The sequence below is a fragment of the Pezoporus wallicus genome, unplaced genomic scaffold (assembly GCF_028554395.1).
Source record: "Pezoporus wallicus isolate ANWC-B61680 ecotype Strahan unplaced genomic scaffold, APGP_CSIRO_Pwel_v1 contig_2384, whole genome shotgun sequence".
Lineage (NCBI taxonomy): Eukaryota > Metazoa > Chordata > Aves > Psittaciformes > Psittacidae > Pezoporus > Pezoporus wallicus.
The window spans coordinates 3,916,052-3,931,211 of record NW_026640488.1 but is presented as its reverse complement, the minus strand read 5'-3'; the positions used below and the strand labels follow the sequence as shown (position 1 = coordinate 3,931,211).

At 36.5% G+C, this 15,160-nt stretch overlaps 1 protein-coding gene across 7 annotated transcripts in view; it reads right to left on the bottom strand.

Moving 5' to 3' along the window:
- Positions 1-15,160, bottom strand: part of RAPGEF2 (Rap guanine nucleotide exchange factor 2) — a 197,918-nt gene that overhangs the window by 71,038 nt on the left and 111,720 nt on the right. Inside the window, exon 1 of one of the 7 annotated variants that reach the window (XM_057419203.1) lies at positions 330-474. The exons of 5 other annotated variants lie outside the window; for them this stretch is intronic. In XM_057419203.1, the coding sequence (XP_057275186.1) occupies positions 330-383 (54 nt within the window). In that variant the 5' untranslated portion in view covers positions 384-474. Of the gene's footprint in view, positions 1-329; positions 475-15,160 lie in introns of those variants that run through there. One more of the 7 variants, XM_057419204.1, reaches the window with a different exon arrangement.

Sequence of the window (15,160 nt, the reverse complement as noted above, 5' to 3'; positions counted from 1 at the left end):
CCCTCCGCTCCACCACTATCCTCCACTCCCCCAAAATCTGGGCAGAGCACGCAAATAGGGACCTCCTCCCCTGGCTGCTAATGATGCTGACAGAGTAGTGACCAGTGATCTCTGTTCCACTCAGCTAACCAAGTTTGCACAATTAATCTCAGCAGCATGACATTGATGGACATTTAATTTTATGATGCCTGTTCCCCGCAATCAAGACAAGCATGTCTACTGCCCAAAGAGTCGGCAACAAAAATACAACACAGTTACACACACACAAAAACCCAGAGAATCATGAGTCTGAATGCAATACGCCAATATAATTACGTTATTGTGCTTACTTTGGAAGACCATGGCTGCAGGCAGTTGGCATAGCAACGCACAAGGAAAGCCATTTCCTGGGTAGAAAGAATGCTTCCTTTTCTAAATAAAAAATTCCTCTTAGGATACAAACGGCATTGCTGCTTCCTGCAGAAAGCAAAGACACTGTAGTCTGTCTCTTAACCTGCACACAGGCACACACTCAATGCAGTTCGAGTGATGTAAATGGATTTCTCTCTCTCTCTCTCTCCTCTCCCTCCCTCACCCTTTATCCACCGAAATATTCAAGTCAAATGGAAGACACATTCCTTGAGGCTCACCCACTCGTATACTTAACCATTTCACTCATTAAGGTAGGGATGGAAAATGCAGATAAAACAGCAAGCTCTTGCCTGTATCTGGTATCAGCCTCTGAAGATCAAGGCAGCCCCATAGGGGAGGGATCCGTTCCCTGCTGGCTCCTAAGAATATTACTGAAGTCAGGGTGGGAATAAAGACCCACCTTTACCTCGCCAAATCCTGAGCTGAACACGACTTTTCATGAAGATGAGGATAAAGCAGAGGGTTTGACATCACCTCCTTTTTCCCCACACCCAAAAGAGTGTTGCTGCAGAGCTGTAAACATTGTTATCAAGTATTTATAAACAGTGCACTTGAGCTCTCAGATTTTCAGCAGCTTTGCCACTATGCAGGCCAGAGATACCCATGGGCTGTGGCAGATAAAAGTCCAAAACCCTTTAACACATCATTTGAAGTCTTTCTGAATATAGCTCCTGCTTCTCTCTGCACACTGAATACACAAATTCCACTAAAAACAAACGGGGAAGCAAGAGCTGGAAGAGATAGACATACATAGGGCTTTTATAATTTCCTTTACTGATTGTACTTGAACTCAGAAATTTTCCCAGTCACTCCCATTTACACTATACCACTTTCCATGTTATACCAGCAACCACATACTGCAGAGGAGCTGAACCATGCTCAAGCAATAAACTAACTTTCAGCCCTATAGAATGTACATCTTAAATGCCATGAATTCCAGTCACTTGACACAGGGGAAACCACACCAGGGTATACAGGGACATGTCAATCTTCCATTAGGCTGCCACTTCAGGACAGCTGTTTGTAACACATTCTTTAAAATCAGAGATCATCTGTGCTTTAAGTAACTTCAAAGTCGGGGTTGGTTTGTTTGTTGTTTTTTTTCTTTTAAGAACGCACAGAAAAAAAAAAAAGACTTAGCAGTTGTTACACAGGCATAAACACGCAGGAAAAAAAATGAATACTACAGAATACTATGCCATACAATCTGCACCTGCCTTCCACCAGAATAGCCTGTCCACTGATACTGAGTTTAGTTTGTTGCACAGTGATTTCTTTTGGTACTAGCAATGACTGCTAGTAAATGAGGCCATAAAAATTAATGGAAATGATCTAGTAAGGCAAGAAAAGATCATGAAATATCTGGTCTATTTTTTGCACAGCTATTCTAAGGACATCATTTCGTACACACCACATTTGAAATGTAATATATTTAAACTTATGAGAGTTTAATGACACTTGTGCCCTTGGTCTTCTAGTATATGCTAAATGATAAGTTACTCTTCAAACAATTGAATTACAAAAATTACTTTAGAATTGCTGCAATTGTATTGTGCCAGGGCAACCAACAGCTGATTTAAAAATGTTAAATTATGCTTAAGCCTTGTAAAACAGTCTAATACTGAGCACAATCAATTTTCTGATGAAGCGCTGACCAGAAGCAGCGGAAGTTATTCATTCTAGGAAGTTCAGACAAACCCTCTCCAGTACAAAATTAAAAAATAATACTTGTTGACAAAGCAATTAAAACCCTCTTGAGTCTGATTTGGTGGCCTTGCGGTTAACACCATAAGCAGAGTTTGAGCGTGGTGTTTTACGCTCATGTCAGGAAAAATTAAGTTCTGCCAAGACAGAAACTCCCCACAGCACACCACTTTCTGAACTTCATTACTATCAACATGCATCTTACTCTGCATCAGCTTGTGTTGTTCTGCATCATTTAACCAAAATCTAGCCCTGGTTTCTGTGGGATAAGTCTTGAAGAGTAACACAAAACCATAAATAAAACCACTAAAACAATACTAAAAGTCAAAACTTCTAGATGACAATGCCATGAAATACTTCCTTACTATTTATGCTGGTCACTACTATACACCCCTACTTGGTGTCAGGAAATTAAGTCAGAATGTCATACATTAATACAAAATTTAAATTAAGCTCAAAGCCTTGGTGGCTTCCAAAATAGAAAAAAGCCTCTTTATGCCAAAAAAGTAAAAAGTGCTATTTATATAATTAGGTGATGAAAACACAACTCACAGGCAATCTGTGAATCAAAATAATTGCAAGAAATAATGGTTGATTCCATTTCCCTATTCCTTCCTCCTCAAATGCCACCACCTTCCAGGTTCAGTGGCGCATTGTGATACTACATACTGTCCATTCTCAGTACAGAAAATAATTCCATATAAATTATATTTCATAGAAAGATAATTAAAACAAAAGTTCAGTGAACTGTTAGATGTTTCAGTGAAGAACGAATGGAATTTAAATCAGTGTAAGATACCAGAACAACGTATCCTGGAAAATTTCTATCATAAACAAGTATGAATAGTTTCTACGCAACTTAACTACAACTTTGCGTTCATGTGTATTTCAAAACCCATGTAAGGACTCCGTGCTTAGACTTAAATTTTGAGAAAAAAGCAAGAAATTTTTGGAAATGTTTTTAGGCCATTAATGTGAGATGTTAATAAACCTGATGTGCAACAATTGGACATGATGGACTATACCCAACTGCTTTCAAAATAATGTACTTAGAAGAAAGCTGGCAGCTCTTGGTAAGTCACACTTAAGAAGGTTAAAAATTACCTTTCAAAAGTAACTATGAATGTTAGGACATCCTTGGACTACCCACAGGATTCAGGATTCATAAACTGTAATTCTGAATTCCAGGTAAGAAATGGCAGAGATCTCAGCACCATGTATCATCTCACTGCAATGCCTCTCAACTATTTCATGCGCTAGAACATAATCTCCCCCGATACTATTTTCCTAAATAGTGTCAACACCGACTGGAGCATTAAACCTTTTTAGGTTAACGACAAATACTGCAACAACAGATTACCTCAAATCTTCAACTTTAAGCAGTCACCTTAACTCATAACTATTTACAGGAGTACTTTAAATTTTATAAAGATTACATACACAAAACCCATTCTTTTCCAAAAGTACTTCAAAACCAGAAGTTATCAGCACATTTTCCCCTTCCCTTTAAGCACATTCTAAAGTATCATTTCCTTCATGTTCAAAAACTTAGACAAAAAGCAACAGAACACTGTAGGGTCACCAAATTTACTGCCACTTCATGACTCCAGTAGCTAGAAAACTGGGGGGTGGCAGGAAGTCAAAGAAATAGAAAAAAAGATGGAAGAATAAGGCAAAAACCCCACAACCACTACATGTCCCAAAACCATTCACAGCAAAGGAACTATTACATGAATATTACACAGTTGCGCAGGTGGAATACGCTTCTAAATTTTATCATTTTATCTGTCTCCCACTGGCCTTGTGAGAGAGATTGCTAAATAGGATCTGATGCTCACATCAGCTTTAAAAACACCAACTGAAACCACGAAAAATCTGGAACAATAATTCACTCCAAACGCTACAATACATTTATATGTCCCATACAATCCAAAAGTTTTATTCTCATGAATTTAGGCAAATTTACTGCCAGTAATTAAAATCTCTGTCCATATGACCCAATCACATGCAAGCAATTTCCTATTTATCAGGGTAACACAGAAAGGGGATGGTCCACACACACCTGTCATATTTTCATTTTCTCAAGAACTTTGAGAAACTATGTTGAATAAAGGGAAATTACCACATCTGCTCTCCAAGGTGAATTTCAATGACTAAAATACCACTTTGGCCAAAACGCGTGGATAAAGCAATAGTATTTGCCAGTTTAATTTTATTCATAATTCTGTGGCATTATCATTATAGTGCAACACCAAAGCAACAGTTACAATGGAGTGGTGTGTGCTGTTTTGATAACACATTCACTAATGTTACAGACCATTTGAACAAATGCCCTTCTGTTGATCTGATGCTGCAAATGAATCTATAATACAGATCTTTAAAATAATGACAAGCCCAGAGCAGTCATGCTGTTGCCTCAGCTGGGTGGATGTGCCATAGGCTGCCAATCTTTCCTTTGACGGCAGACTCATTTGTCACCTTCTGTGCACAGCTCTGTTTTCAGTACAGCTAACTTTCTGTTTGCCTGCCATCCAACTTAAAATAGGAGCAAATTATAGTATTCATTTAAAATACTTGCCATTGAATTATCTTTAAATTATGTTAGAACAGACATGAAGAAAACCTATAACTGATGGATACTCATCCCAAATGTGACAAGATGTCCCATTCCTAGTGGATCTAATTTAGCTTGAGCAACTTCAGCAAAGGCTCACTACTATAGCAGAGCACACAAACTTCTCTCTGGACAATGTATTTATTTATGCTTTAAACATAACATTGCTTTTAATATAAACAAAGACAATATATTTATTTATGCTTTAAATATAACATTGCTTTTAATATAAACAAACTATTAAAGATCAACACAACTTTTGTGTTCCTGCAACACTTATAAGGTGTTACTTATTAAATTTTACTTGCAAGATCAAAATCATGTTTAATGTGTATGGTTGTGAAGTCATTTCATGTGATGTTTAGCTGATTTACCTGAGATTTTAGAAAAAGCGAAGGGTTATTACTTACATAAGCCTAAACCTTAACACATATAACATGGCTTTAAAAATGTAATTTCATTATTAAATGTATTTTCATTATTAAATATTAAAAATTAGACATTAAAATTTGAGATCTTAATGACTTCAATTGGCAGAACAGTCAGAGATTAATTTCTTTAACTGTTTCAGTACTGCAGGAGTGGAAAAACTACAGACTGTCAAGACAGATGAAGTTTTCCCCAATCTTCGTAACATTTTCTCATTCTGGTGTAAGGACAAGAGATAAAGATAACATCCTAATTAATCAGAGATCATGAGAATGTGGTTTCTGCTTTTAAAATGTGAAGGAAAGCCTGAAAGCAAAAAACTGAACACTCCTTCAAGGTCAAGAACGAAGATACTGGGCATAAAGGACAAGCAAGGCTGCTTTACCAGATGTAGATGATACCTTGACATCCATACCTGCTGGGATGAGGTTCACTACTGAGATACAAATCACCTCACTATCTTGGAGGAAAAGCAAAACAAAAAAATACTCACAAAATACCCCACTTATCATTGTGTCCATGATAATTTCACAACAGGAATCCAGAGACACGAGTTCTTCACTTATGCGAGGCATCCCAAAATAATGCATAATAATGCAGGAAAACTTCATGGAAGCTGGATAAATGAATACCTCTTTCATGTGTATTCTACTGCTGCACTGTTAAAGGCAAGAATTTACCTCAGAAAACTCCCTGACTTTTATCAACTGTCCACGTTCTAGACTGTTACATTCTTTACCAGCCCCACGGAATCGTGTTACCTGAAATAATCAAACATGTTTGAATTGCAAGGATGATTGTTCTGGTAAGGAACTGAATGAATCTGAGACCCAAAGCAGGGGAACAAATATTTAATGTTTCATTTTTAAACATTAATGGATTAAAACCAAACAAAAAAAACCAGATTTTTCCAAGCTTCTCTAAATGCTAGCTGTTTTTCTGTTGCTTTGTATTGCTTATTTGTTCACTGGGAGATTTTGGCAGCAGTGGAGGGGGAGTATTTATTTGAAGAGAATACAATATACTTTCTAACAGCTTTTCTTGAACTTATTTAGAAACTTCAAGGAGTATCTGAAACTCATCACTATGTTCAAGGTGCAGACATAGACAGGACTGACAGGAAGCCTCCAGTCTGCCAGTTAGGTTTCCAGATTCCCCAAACAATGGTGGAAATTGTATGTTATTTTTACTACCATATTTGATGTTGAGACCTTTCTGTCTATCTTTTTGAATGTTTATTTGGACATGTCCTGGGGTAACTAGCTACTTATCTCCAGTATTTTGGGGAAGTTTAACTTAGAAAAGGCCAGTTGCTGTTACAGAGGATTTTCATTCAATTCAATCATATGTTGTAAGGAAGTAACTTTTGTTTTTGTCTCCAGCCACAGTCTTATCCAAGGAGACTCTCCAAAGAGCATACTCTAGGGGCTGCAAATTAAACTCAACACTAAAACAGTTTACCAGTATAAGATCATTTTCTTTTTGGAGAACTCTTACCTCATGCACTGCATATCCTCCCTTGTGTAATGCACCATTCACTAATACACCTTGAGAGCTTTGTGCTCTGGCTCTAGCAACTGTATAGAAATCATTTATCCAGACTTTCTGCTTTTATCAGTAACAAACCCCATGCAACTTCACTTGTCTTTTGTTTTTAGAAATAATTAGGAAGCAAAATGAGCCAATTTTTTTTAGATAGGAAAAAAAGTCAGAACACAACATCACATCATTCAGGTAGAGAGACCTTAATACAAAATTCTAAGAAACACTTTTTCCCTCTCCTCTTCCCCAGTCAAATAAATTAGGGAGCCAAGTACCAGCAATTAATGGATGTCCCGTTCTGTAAATTTAACACTACATTTTCCCCTTGCATTTACAAGATCAGTTACCTAGGTATAGACGTGCTAAATAAAAGTCTGTGGAAATGCACCTCCTAGATTGAGTTTCCCTAATACTTTGATTTTACACTGTTTTGTATTCCAAGTTTACTACTCAAAAAGCTGTCAGTGTGCTTACTTTGAAGATGATCTTTAGCATACCATGGATCATTTGCAGACTTTAAAACCAGTTAGCTACAGGCCTTTATACTCTCCAAATTGCAACATTCAAGAGTGACACAGAGAATGTAGTTTAGTGATATGAAAAGGAAAAATATTTTACATTTTAGCACTGCGTGCATAAATACACAGAAGCAGATACAAACAATGCAAAACAGAGCAAACAAGAGTTTTTATGCCAGCCACATGAACAACACCCATAACATCTGTCGGCTGTTCCAGGTGCCTGTAGAAACTTTTCTATCTGAAAAATCAAAGATAATTAAGGCTAATAGTTCAAAACTGAAGCCCAGTTCCCCATACCCATTACTCATACAACAGAATGCTAACACTTTGACTACATCTTACATAAAACAACAAAAGCCTTTTTTATGAAAAAAGGAAACAAAATCTTCCTATCAGAGATGTGCAAATACCACGAATTTTAAAAGTGCTCCAGAATTCTTAACCTCACATCCAAGAACAACTTTGCTTCACAGCAACCTGAGTATGGCTAAATAAGCATCTTAACAGGGCAGTGAAAGAGAGGGAAAGAATTTACATACAAACGTTGTGGTAAATCCAAGGTAACTACCTTCCTTTACTCGGGACTTGATAGCTTCCCTGAACCTAACTGTCACCTACTGCAAGACACAAGCATGGACAATGGCACTCACACTTAACAGGACTAGCCAGGGCACTGTAATATATACATCTACCCAATAAAGTAAAAAGGGTCTACACATTTGAAGGGTTTATCTCAGATTACTTAGTGTTTACATAAAACAAATCATTCCACCGTTTTTCCTAACCAGCACCTTTAGCCAAGACAAATCTCTGTTTAAATTTTAAGACTAAAACTACCTGAACAGTGTGATGGATATTGCCGCATCTTCATCGACAGCTCTGAAAGCACTTTGAGAGAAGCCTGGTATATGCAACTTGGGCTACCGAGTCTCAACTAAAAGCTTAAAAGCAGAACCATGTCAAATGTGCAATTACCATTGTAACAAATGCATTTCCTTCACTTTAAACAAACACAGCTATGAAAGAAACCAAAGAACCTCATTCGCTTTCACCTCAAGAAACCCACCACCACTAAATTAGCATTCCAGACACAACCTCAAAGATTTATCTCTGAGACCCTGGTCAACACCCTTACTCCTTAAGCATGTTTTCAATATCTAAAATGTTTAGTCTTAAGGAATTGGGGCACCTTTAAAAAAAAATTATAAAAAAAGAATTCACAAATAGGAATTATGCCATTATTTCCACATAGAAAAAGTTACAAGTGGCACAAAGCTTCTAACAAATGAAAATCCAAGCTATGTTAAACTAAGTTTATACAATTTACTTTTAATTTACTATTACCATTCTAATTACTTCCACAATTTACTGTTTAAGATCATGACATCAGACTAGAAGCCAGGAGTTTCAGGTTACAATTCTTGTGTTATTACTAAACACTTGCATTGCCTCTAATCATCTCCTTCCTTATATCAAACTAATTTGATACTCATGCATTAAAACTCATCATGGAAGGGTCATGTTTAAACGTGTTGGAACAGGTTCCAGTTTTTACTAGAACCATCATGCATAACATCAACATATCAAAATACATAGGAAACAGTCTTGTCTTTCTCCCTTCCACTTCACCCCTTCATAAGTGATAACTACAACAGTAAGGAACAAACATATGTCGGCTGTCCAAGGGAAAAAAAAAAGTATTTGCAAATACAAAATCAAAAATGCAAGAATAGCCTTCTGGACCTAGAATCATAGAATCATTTAGGTTGGAAAAGACCTTTAAGATCTTGAAGTCCAACTATTAACCTAGCAGTGACAAGTCCACGAAGAAACTGTGTCCTAAGCACTACATATACAACACATCCTTTAAATACCTCCAGGGATGGTAACTCCATCTCTTCCTTGGGCAGCCCATTCCAATGCTTGACAACCCTTTATGTGAAGAAATGTTTCCCAATATCCAGTCTCAGCCTCCCCTGGCACAACTTGAAGCCATTTCCTCTTGTCCTATGCTTGTTACTCAGGAGAACAGACAAACACCCACCTCACCACAACGTCCTTTCAGGTAGTTGTTGAGTGGTAAGGTCCCCCCTTGAGCCTTCTCTTCTTCAGGCTAAACAATCCCAGGTTCTTCAGCTGTTCCTCATCAAACTTGTGCTCTAGACCCTTCATCAGCTTCTTTGCTCTTCATTGGACATGCCCCAGAATCTCAGTGTCTTTCTTGTGGTGAGGGGCCCAAAACTGAACACAGTATTCCAAGGTGTGGCCTCACCAGTGCTGAGTACAGGGAGGGGACAATCACCTCCCTAGTCCTGCTCGTCATATTATTTCTGATGCAAGCCAGGATGCTGTTTGTCTTCTCCAGACATTCCACCTTTCCACGTTTTAATTCTATACATACTTCCCTAGTTGCTCAGGATATTTAAAGTACTACTTAATTAATTTTTTAGAGCTTTGCAATTCGCTCAGCAAAATAATCATTTAAATGATTCAAATGAAATACAAAAGCACTATTAAAATTAATGAAAACCTTTTGTGGAAAGATTGACACCTAATGCTAATGATTTTATCTTTAAGTCAGTATATCAAGCACAGCTTACAAAAGAGTGGCTCAGATGCTTGGGAAAAACGAACTGACAGCTTCTTTATATGCTTTAGCGGGCAAATGTCTACATCAGGACTATCTCTCATGATGCTTATCTGTATAGAAATGCCAATGTTGAAAGGACCTTTATTGGTATTTCACAAACATACTGCATAGGCAGATCCCTTTTTCCATATGCACTTTATAGGCAAACATTGTGTCTAAATGAACAACCTTACACTAATGAGCATATCCTTTTTTTAAAAAAAATTTAAGAACACGAGTGTGTGACTTTTAATCTTCCTCAAGAAGTTCAAGTGGTAGAAATCCAATATTTGTATTTAGTTACATTATACAACAATCAGTTTAGAAAAGAGTTATGAAAAATTCATTTTTCTTCTGCATGAATAACTCTGCTTTGATGACAAGCCTCACATTTAGTTTTATGCCCTACATCTCTGAAAAGCAATCTTTTATATAATATTAAAAAAGTACATCACAAGTCAGTAACAGCAAAAAAATTATGCTACTCTGGAAAATCTATGCTATCATTAACCAAAGTTTCACATATGTGTGGTCATAAAGTACTAGCAACCCTACAAGCTGTAAACAGGACCTAGTGCTAGTAGTATATCTAAAATCAAGAAACTTGGTAGTATTACTGACACTTCAGTTGCAGAAAATACTGCATAGATTCAATGTTTCTCTTTGAATTTTCAAATCTAATCACAATTACAAATACAGTTATGACATCAATGTGAGCACTTCCAAAGGGAATGGAAGAACAGTAAATCCCAATGGATATATAAGTTCTGCAGCAGGGATGATGTAATAGATAAAAATAGACATCCTCTGACAGAAGCTGCAAGTTGAGTAAATAACACACTGCATGTCATTAATTTTGCATTAGCTTGCCAGAAGACATTACTGAAAGGATTATGAACTAACAATTTTGTTTTGCTTCGGGTGCTACACAAAATAAAATGATAGCATTGCTCATATATTAACTATAATACATAACATAATGCATAACTTTAAACAGTACAACACAGCTGAAAGAAGAAGGCTGAAAGGTTGTTTTTGCCACAGAACACAGGGGTGGGAATTGTGTACTGACATTATTACATTAACAGTGGATGTTCCCACACAGAAACACCCAACTTCTATGCAAAAAAAAAAAGGTTAATGGGAACCGTCCAAGTCATCTCAGGAATTTCATATTTCAGACAAAATTACCCCACAATTCTTGCAGTGCCTCACTTCAAAATATACCAGTTTTATGTAATATAACATAGTTACACACTTCAGGAATTAGCATTACTGCGTCTGTTCAAATATTATATACACAGCCTACGTATATTTAGTATTTTGTACCACTCCCTAGTATGATGCATGCACCAATCTCATTCCACATCATGAATATATTATCACCATCACGCAACAATAAAAACAGTCGCTTTTGAAACTGCAGACTGAATTTTGTAAATTAAGAAAAGCAACTAAACAAATATTCCTGGTAAAAGGACACTATTTTTTATTAATGATACAATCAGTACAGTATATTTTATTTCAAATATAAACACTAGAAATAAATAATAGATAAATTATTTTATACTGAATTTGTTATCACTAAAGAAATCTGTTTGAGCAAAGAGACATACATTATTTGTGTAAAAGTGTGATTAAAACACCCTGGCATACCATGCTACTTCCCATACAATACAATGTAAATTTAGGTGTGTGTACAATTATGTTTTGAATTACCATTTCTTTTGCTTACATTAATTTGTTTCAGAAACAAGAACAGAATGCAAGCAAGATGACCTTTTTGCTTTCATTCTGCATATGCCACTTAACAGATACTTTTTGGCTTTCTTTCTCTTTGTTATTCATACTTTTCCCCTCTCCTGAGGGGGACTAAAGGGACTATCTGAGGGAACGCTAAATTAGCATTGCATTTAAAAATTAGATATATTTGAATAGGTTCAGCTGCTACAACTCATGTGAGCCTCTAAAGCAAAACCCCTTAAACATCCTGCTTCCCCAAACGTTTTTGATGACCAAGTGTACCTGACTGGGATACCCGATAGTTTTTCTGTTTGTAGTTTTCCTTTGTAACTTAATACTTTCAAGATCAAGGATTTTTAAAAAATTGGTCTTTTTCCCCATGATCTCTTCATATTCTTTACATCCTTGTATAAAGTCAGGCTTTCAGTGTGTCCGCACTTCCTTTTTCATTGCCCTATCAAATAATTTTCCTGGAGTTGGCAAATTAACTCAGATTTGATTCTTTCTTCCCAAAAGAAAGCTTGCTTTTTTTTTTTTGCTTTTTTTTTTTTTTTAATGTGAATATTCATGATTGATTCTGTGGGTTGCTTTTGTTTTATCAAGTGAAGTTATATTGGAATGAAAGTTCTAGATAATCCTAATAATCATCAGGAACATTAAAAGCTGCAGCTATTTACAGGTTTGAAAGATTGACGGTATTCTTTTAAACTGATTTCTTGTAGATTGAGTATCTGACAACTGTTCCTACTGATCCAAACTAAAATAACTGAAATTCTATATGTAATAAAGATGACTAAGTACACTACTCTCTTGGCAGCAGTTTACTGTGTAGAATACAATGCACTAACAAGAACACATTTTATCCTAGAATTATAGAATAGTCAGGGTTGGAAAGGCCTTTAAGATCACCTAATTCCAAACCCCTGCTATGGGCAGGGATGCCTCACCCTAGACCGTGTCGCTCAAGGCTCTGTCCAACCTGGCCTTGAACACTGCAAAGGGATGGAGCATTCACCAGTTCTTCGGACAACCTGTTCCATTGCCTCGCCACCCTCACAGTAAAGAGCTTCTTCCTTATATCTAACCTGAACTTCCCCTCTTTAAGTTTGACCCATCACCCCTTTTCCTGTCGCTACAGTCCCCAGTGAAGAATCCCTCTTAAGCATTCTTGTAGGCCCCCCTCAGATATTAGAAGGCTGCTACCAAGATATAACAAAAAACTGTGAAGTCTACATGGTCGAGAAGCAAGCACATATAAGGTATTTCATGATCATTTGTAGTGGTCCATGGGAATACATCCAGTAATACATATTTTACAACAAACATAAATATACATGCAGAGAAGCAATTGTATTGAGCTTAATGTTTTCAACATTAAGTGTCATTGGAAATTACATATATAAAAGTATAAAATAGAATCAGCTTTTTTGAATTCTCATCAACTATATTAGCCACAAGAAACCACTTCTTTTCCTCTTGTAAACTTCCACATCGCTTCAGTAGCCTCACCCACTGAATAAAGGAAAACAACTAAGTTTTGGCATGAAATTCAGGCAGAAAAAATTAAAATTCAGATTTTTTTTAAATCCTTCTTAAATGTTATATGATATATAACAGCTTTGTTGATTGTTGAAATGTAATTTTGCAGACAAAGGAAAAGGCAAATTTGTTTCATAAAAGAGAACATTCTGAACACAAATTTTCGATCCTGGAATTTTAGACTCTCAGCAGACAATGTGAATGCAAATTTTACTAGGAAAAAAAGGATACTTTGCCAATGCTTTGCTCTAACTATTAGCTATAAGAGAAGATTGAGTCAGCAAGCAAGGTTTCTACAGTTTAGTACTACATGAGCAGGGTCAAATACTTTTTAAAACATAATATAAAAAAAAAGCTAGAAAAAAATCTTTTTTTTTTCAGGAAGTCATGGCTGCAGATGAGACTTGACTCAGCAACATTAGACATGGTTTCATTTCCACCCTCTTCTTATGCAAGTTTTCAGTCACGCCCCTCAAATAAAGTCCAGGACAATACTTGTCTGCCCTTTACACATCAGCGTGATGACTGGCTCTATAGCACAGTGTGCGAGGATAAAATAATTACATGCTTGTAACTTGGGGAAGAAGCTGGAGTTATTGACGGCTCCATACCCACTGCTCTTTTCCTTCCAACACCAGATAAACGGATTGTCACCTCATGTGAATCTCAAGCTAAATAGGATAAAAAAAAGGCTACTAAAAGGCAGAAAGACCTTCTGCAAGGATTTCAGCAGCTGGCTTTAAAAAGACCGGCTGAGGATGCACTAGCAGCAATTTTCATAAGCCTGTTAACTAATTCAAATCTGGAAAGATTCTCAATAATTCAGATCTGGATAGAGTAAAGCACCACACACTATACTTCTTGTTCAGGGCTGTTCACTGGTGCTTCAGTGTTTTATTTACAGACCTACCTGCATCTCTATAAATATTCCCCAGTAAGCTTTGATATTTTGCCTTTAGCAAAGAAAAGGCTATGGTACAGACTAGTAAAAGCTCGCATATCAGTTTACATACCAAGTCTAAGGCACAGGAGATACAGACTATAACAAAACAGGGAATTACAAATTACTACTCACAACCTCTATGCTACTAAAGAACAGCATCTTATTTTCGACAAACTTATTTTTCCTTTATGAACTTTTGCAATTTACACTAAATATGTCATGCATTATATACACAACAACCAGCTCACCAGCACTCAGGCTGGGTATGACCATTCCGCGCAGAGGCACTGAAACAGCCACAAAGTTTATTAGCACAAAGATACTACAAGGAAGTCTATCCTTATTTAAATTCACTCCATTGATGAATATGCTACTTTACGGTTTAAAAAACAAAACAAAACAAAACAAAAAAAGCACAAGCAGCCTAAAGTAGAAGAAAAGCCATGTAGGTACTCAGAAAAAAAGTGTGGACCCAGAAAAATGGGTCCGCACTCTTTCAGTCAAGTCACTCAAAACAAGGGCTTTTCATTGAAAACTTTTAAGTAGCCTCAAGTATAGACACACACTGAAAGAAAATCCACATTCAGAAGTTAAATCCTATTTCTATTATTAAGTAAGGTGTTAACATTAATATTGTTAAAGGCAGTTTCTGACACAGCAGAAGCAGAGGTAAAAATTTGCTATCACAAAAACCTAAACAAGGTTTTCCAGATTCAAGTAACAGCTCAACCTAAACTTAACAGGATTTTTTTTTTCTTCCCTGAAAAATAACAGATCCATTTTACCAAAATACGAATGGTGGCAAAAAGGATGCAATTTTATCAGCACACTAATTTTATTCCCATACATTAACTTCCTATTTTCCTCACCCTAGAAATCAGCAACACTTGTTCCAAAAGTAATATGCCTAAGTACAATACATATCTAAATGCTACAAAGTATTTCAAATTCCTATCAGAATTTGAGAAGCACATTATTACTCTTAGACATAATGTTTTAGTAACCATAGGTTACTTGGGATCATTCCATTGAAAAACTGGTGAGCACTGATCTGAAGATAATGAACTGGATTCCTGGAACAACTA